Source organism: Sylvia atricapilla, chromosome 15, assembly GCF_009819655.1.
Source record: "Sylvia atricapilla isolate bSylAtr1 chromosome 15, bSylAtr1.pri, whole genome shotgun sequence".
Taxonomy (NCBI): Eukaryota; Metazoa; Chordata; class Aves; order Passeriformes; family Sylviidae; genus Sylvia; species Sylvia atricapilla.
The window spans coordinates 182,443-188,442 of record NC_089154.1 but is presented as its reverse complement, the minus strand read 5'-3'; the positions used below and the strand labels follow the sequence as shown (position 1 = coordinate 188,442).

The window sequence follows — 6,000 nt, the reverse complement described above, 5'->3', positions numbered from 1 at the left end:
TCTGCTATAAAATCCCGTTCTGCAAAAGCACTATTCATTTCCTAGTTTTCTGCTTAAAAAGTCTGCACTTGCAAGCCTCACCATCTGCATCACAGCCATTACTGGTGGGAAGTATGGAATGGATCTTATCAGACACAGAGTGTGCACAGCAAATGACATCCAAAGGTTATATTGTCATCATGTCAAATGGATCTGTTTATTCTGAGTGCTGTAGAAGCAGAGCTTAATCAGAGCATCAGCCATATGCAGATTTGAAATTAGATTTTACAATAACCACCTGTCTAATGTTTTGAATCCTTGTCATATTCCTTGGGTTAGAGCTGTGCTTGCCTAGTGAAGATGTGTGCTGGGAGAAAATCATCTAAAAGCCTTCATGCCATGATGTAAAAAGCACTTAAATGCATGTATATGTATGAGTGTGCAAGGGGAGAACCTGTATCTTATGGCTTTGTGCTAAAAGCTGCTAGCAAAGCATGTGAAGGGGAAAAAAGAGGGCATTCCTTTAATGTAAAAATCAATAGTATTGGCGACTCCCCATAGAGACTTCTTTTGCTCTTCTTGTTTGGCTCATAATTTTTATATGTGTCAGCCGAAAAAGTCACTGTGAAGTAATGCAGCATCTGATCTTTCTCTTCTGTATAAGTTTTTTTAAAGGAATAAGTACAAATATGCATATAATGTTTGTGTAGTGCCTGCCAGTTTTGTGACTCACAGCATTCTGCCTTTACAGAGTCAAAAAAAAAAAGTCTGTCTGAAAGCTTAAGCCTCTCTCCTCATTATGTTGCAACATGAAAAAAAAATCTGTGTGTTTGGTTGTTGCAAGCAGCATTGACGCAGTGGTGAAAAGAGCAACAATATTCAAAGTAAAGGTTGACATTTTAAACACTGGCACTTGGAAAGAAGTAGAAATAAAAGAAATTGCAGAGCAAAAATTGACAAATAACTTGTATCACCACTTAATCATATGCTCAAAACTGCCTGAAACAAGTAAGAATTATAGGCTTCTTCTTGCTTATCTACACTGTGATAATTATTCTTCTAAAGCAGTAGCTGCTCTCCTTGGGGAAAAAGACAGTTATTTTTTTTAAAAATTCAGAGTATGGCCCTTCCCACGGAAGTCAAGGCAGTTTTTCATTGAATTCAGTGAGAACTTAAATGGGCCATTAAATGAGATCAGTAATGCAAGAGCTTTCCAAAGACATCCTGGCCCAGATGTTCCCTCCTTACCACAGGGAGCAGCAGTCACCAGTGTTCTTAGGCTGGCCAATATCTGAAGCTGTAGTGTCCCCTTCTCCAGAGCAGGAGATGTTTTCACCACTCACCGCAGTAAAATGAAATGTGGTGAGTCAGACTGGTGCGAGTCAGACAGGTGCCCTGACCATCCAGCTGGTCTGAGCTGAAAGCTGCTGCCTCTCCCTGCCTCTCTCCGCCTCTCTCCGGGGTTCAGAGTGAATCAATGTAACAGGAAGGGGCCAGAAGTGTAGCCTGAAAGCTTCCTCCAAAATCGAGGGCAGAAGACTTTGTTTACACCAGGATGCTGGGAAGCCTCCAATTTGTGTGGCACCAAGGTGGTGACCAAGAGAACAGCTGAAAAGCTCCACTTTTCCTGTGCTTTCCCTTTCAAGAGTTTGACCTCAGGAGTGTTTTGCTCTTTGAGTTCTCCAGGTCCAACCATCTCCGTGCTGGGATTTGGCACTGCCGAACCACGTTCCCTCCCACCCTGCCTCTGGCTGGACCCAACACAGAGACAGGATGCTCACTGTGGTCTGTGGGTTACAAGCTCACTGCTCACTCCAGCTCCTCATCTCAGCTGGAGAAGGTGTGAGTTTGTACGTTTTGACTCCGTTCATTCAAGCTCACGAAATAACTGCATCTATTCCGGAAACTCAGGTGCGTCTTCTCATCCAGCGAACTCTTCGCGGGAAAGCGCTGCTGTGAAATGGCTTTATCAGCCACGGCCACCGCTCGCACCTGCCCAGCCGTCCCTCGCCTCCACCGGCACCGTGTCCCGGGGGCCAGGAGGGGTTCGCATCCCTGAATTTCCGCGCCGGGCCCTCTGGAGGTCAGTGTTCGCCCGCGCTGCGGCGGACCTGTTGCGGGCCCGCGGAGGCTCCGCGGGCAGGGCCGGGCCGGGCCGGGCGGGAGCCGCGTCCGCCCGCTGGGAGCTCCGGCCCCGCTCCCGCCGGCCGCCCCATCGCCCCCGGGGCGGAGGGACCCCCGCGCTGCCACCGCCGCCTGCGGAGCCAGCGCTGCCCGCGGGGCCGCCCCCGTCCCCCCGCCCGGGGCGGTGCCGCGCTGCGGCGCGGCGGGCGCGGGTGGGGCCGCGCGGCGGAAGGTGCCGTGCGCGCCGCGGAGCCCCGCGGAGCCATGGCGTACATCCAGGTGCGTGCGGAGCGGCGGGCCAGGGGGGATCCCCAGGGGATGGAGCGGGGGCTGTCTCTCTGGGTAGTCTGCGGGACGGGTGCGGTGCCGCGGCGGGTGTCCCCCTCCCCCCCCCGTGCTCTGTGCCCGGGGCGGGTGCGCAACTTCGGGTTAACTTCTGGGGAGGAGTTCACGGAGACGACAGCAACCCCCGGCGAGGGGCCGGGCGTGGCCGGGGCCGGAGCAGGGCCAGCAGCTGTTGCTAGCGAGACACCGGGGCAGGAGAGGATCCCTGCGGGGCTGGCGAGCAGTCCTCGGGCCTCTCTTTACTGGGGGAGCGGGATGACCGCGGGGACGTGGAAGCCCATCCCTATCCCGCACAAGGATTTCTTGGAGGGAGGAGGATGCTGAACCCTGCGGGCAGACTGAGATGCGATGGGCCGCCCAGCCTGGGCATGGTCCGGCGGGTGGGGGGCACCGGCGGGGTGGGGAACACCCGCGCCTTGGGCTGCGGGGAGTCTCGGGCTGCGCCGTGATGGATGAGCTCTCCCAGCACCGTGAGGCTCAGTGTCTGGGCTGGGTCAGACCCTGAGCGACCCCCGAGCCACCCACTCCCCAGCCATTGCCCCGAGCGCAGCCGCCCAGCCCGCGATGAACCCGAGCCGGTTGGGCATCTCCAGCCGCGCGGCCGCCGGTACAGACCCCGCTACCGGCGCCAGCCGTGCCCCGCGGGGCCGTGTCCCTCTCGGCTCGCCCCGCCGTGCCCTCGCGGTCCCCTCCCGCTCGGGGCTGAGCCGCCGCCGCGCCCGGCGGATGGGAGCGGGGATGCTGAGGGAGATGCCCCGGGAGTCGGGCTGGGACAGCCGCAGGTGGACCCCGCCCGAGGTGTTCTGCGGGACTGGGGGCTCCCGGCTCGACGGGATCTGGAGTGGGGCAGGGCAGGCCTTCAGCAGCAAGGCCGTCGGGGCCCGTGGGTACGAGGTGGGGGCTACCCGAGTGCGGAGTAGGACATCAGCAACGCCCCGTTATCCCCACACCGGCGTCTCAGTCATGGTGAGATAGTGGGGGATGTGTGGCTGAGGGGACCACGCTGTCCCTAGGCTGCGGTGTCCGTTGCCGATGGAGTTTGTGAGCCTTTCCTGGGGTGTAAGTGCGGGGCAGAAGGCGGCCTGAGAGCAGTGAGGACCCCACCCTGCTGCAGCATTCCTGGGGGTACTGCCACCGTGGTTTGTTGTCACTGGTCTGAGGACCTGGCTGGGATTGGCGGCTGTGCTAACTTGGAGCAGGTAACCCCCACCCAGGGGCCCTGCAGCAGGCTGTGGAGATGGAGCCCTGCCCCCAGGCTGCCCTTGATGAGGATTCACTCGTGGCTGGAGGCTCCCGTCTGGTCTGTTCTCTGCTCGGCCGACTGGGATGATGTGGCAGAGCACGATGGTGCCTCGCTGACCCTGGATGCTGAGCCCTTCCCCAGTCGTTGCTGAGCACATCGCAGCTGCTGTGTTTCCCGGGATCCCCCAGCTCCAGCCCTCCCTAAACCCCTGCCTTCCCCAGCCCTGCCCCTCGTGCCTGGTGCCAGCACGGTGGGTGAACAGGTGGTCGTGTTTGCTTTCCTTTCACGGGCCCCTGCATTTCAGCCCTCCGTGGTGCTGTTGACTTGTTTACCTCTCCAGCACTGTAATATTCAGTCCTTGTCCCTTGCCCTCCCATTTGTGGGTGGTCACAGCTCACGCTGTCACGGTGCTGTAGGATGGCGGTGTGTGCCCTCGGGGCTGGTGGCACACAGGGGTGGTGGCTGCACATGGCCGTGAGTGATGATGACCAGGAGGGTGTTCCGTGTGAGCCTGCCGTGTGTCCCTCCCTGCGGGCCCTTTGGAAAAGCCCTCTCTTGGCATGGCAAGTGGCACCGATCCAGCCGCTTTGTTTGAGAGCAGCTTAAATAGCCTCCTTGCAGCTCTGCTAAACCGCTGTCGCTTTGGCTGCAACTTTGCATTAATAAGGAATGATAAAGCCCTTTTAACCATTTAGCATTTTCTTAAACAGTTAGCACATGGGTATCTGTAATCACTGTCTTATCTCATTGCACTGTAGCTCTTCTAGTTTTTTAACTGCTCCTAGCAAGTGGTGACTTTTTTGACAAGCACTGGCTTCCAAGATGTTTAAAAGGAAGCCTTGCACCAAAACGTGAGCCATGGGAGAATTATTGGAACTAAAGGCAACTTCTACATCCCGGCTTCTTCAGAAAAGTATGCTCATGTCATGTCATGAGTGTAAAGCTACGAACCAATTTCTGCATTTGGAAGAACAGGATGGAGCTTTTCATGGGGGGTTTTTTTGGTATTGTTTTGTTCTGTGGTTTTGTGTTTGTTTGGGTTTTTTTTTAGGAGTTTCCCATATGCAAAGACAGCCAGGACAAATAGGAAACTTATAGACATTATCAAGAGAATGCAATAGGTAAGACATTTCAGGAGGTATCAGAAATGCTAGTGAATCTCCAAAGGAAATGGGTCTATTATATATATATACATATATATATATATAATGTTCCAAGGGTGGCTTTGTGAATAAAAAACTGGTTTGTGATGACTTCTTCCTTTGCTGTAGATTTTCTTTGTGGCTTGGGGAGGTGGCTGCAGTGCAGATTTTAGAATGGGGTGTGGGACTCAAGCTTTTAAATTCTATCTTTTGTGTTCTTCAAGTCACATCTGAGGATGATGCTGAAGGTGCCCAGAGAGGCGTATGTAATGTAGTCTGTACCCCTTCCTAGAAATGTTGCTTTAATGAGTTGTCTTTGGAATGTATTGATATGGGCTGAATGTGGAAAAAAGCCTTTCTTCCACTGAAAATTTTGGATATGGCTTGCAGCAGCAAGTAGTTGGTGCAGTTAGAGGCAGGTTATTAAAGAAAACAAAATAAGTGGTTGCATGTGATACCCATTAGCAAGGAGCAATGAGCAGGATTTTCATGCTTCAGAATGGGTTTGGGAGTTTCACTTGTGGGAAAGGAGGAGCAGAAGGAGCTTTATAGAGAAGGATTGGAAATGGCAGAAGCTGATGCCCAGTCAGACCTCTAGCATCTATAGGGTACTGTCTTACCAGAAATTCACACTCATCCCAGGCTGGGGCATGTAATGGCAGAAAATTTAAAATTGTTTGAGCATTGCTAATTTGTTTTTGTCTTTTCTATTTTGTTCCCCTTTGCTTCATTTTGAATGTCTAAAAGGACAGTTGGAACCAATAAATGAGGTGAGTTAATCTGATGATTCACTCCCCGCTGTCTCCTTGCTCCATCCTTAGGGGATTGTCTCGTGTTTTCTTGCTCTTTACTGATGTCCTAGATATTAAGTAATGCACTGCATTTTGGGCTGGTAATTTTTTGGTTTGCAGTGCCCAGATTTTGTTTATGGAAAAAAATGTGTGTTTTACTGTAGCAAAAAGCCATGTTCCTGTAAAAGTCTTCCCTGCAGATCAGGTTCCTTTGAAGAAACCCTTCCACATGGTCCACACTCATGAATACTGCAAATGTTGCAAGTAGTTTGGGGAGATAACTATGGAGAATCTCTCATACGCTTTATTTCTTCAGTTTCTCAGGATCATTTCAAGGTCACACACAGTTGTAAAGCAGTTTGATCCTGGGTGCAGA

The 6,000-nt window shown here is 53.0% G+C and overlaps 1 protein-coding gene across 1 annotated transcript in view; it reads left to right on the top strand.

Annotated features, from left to right (window-relative positions):
* Positions 1-3,012: 3,012 nt before the first annotated feature.
* Positions 3,013-6,000, top strand: part of SYT17 (synaptotagmin 17) — a 35,962-nt gene continuing 32,974 nt past the window's right edge. Inside the window, exon 1 of the mRNA XM_066330326.1 lies at positions 3,013-3,414. Within this exon, the coding sequence (XP_066186423.1) occupies positions 3,013-3,414 (402 nt within the window). The remainder of the gene's footprint in view (positions 3,415-6,000) is intronic.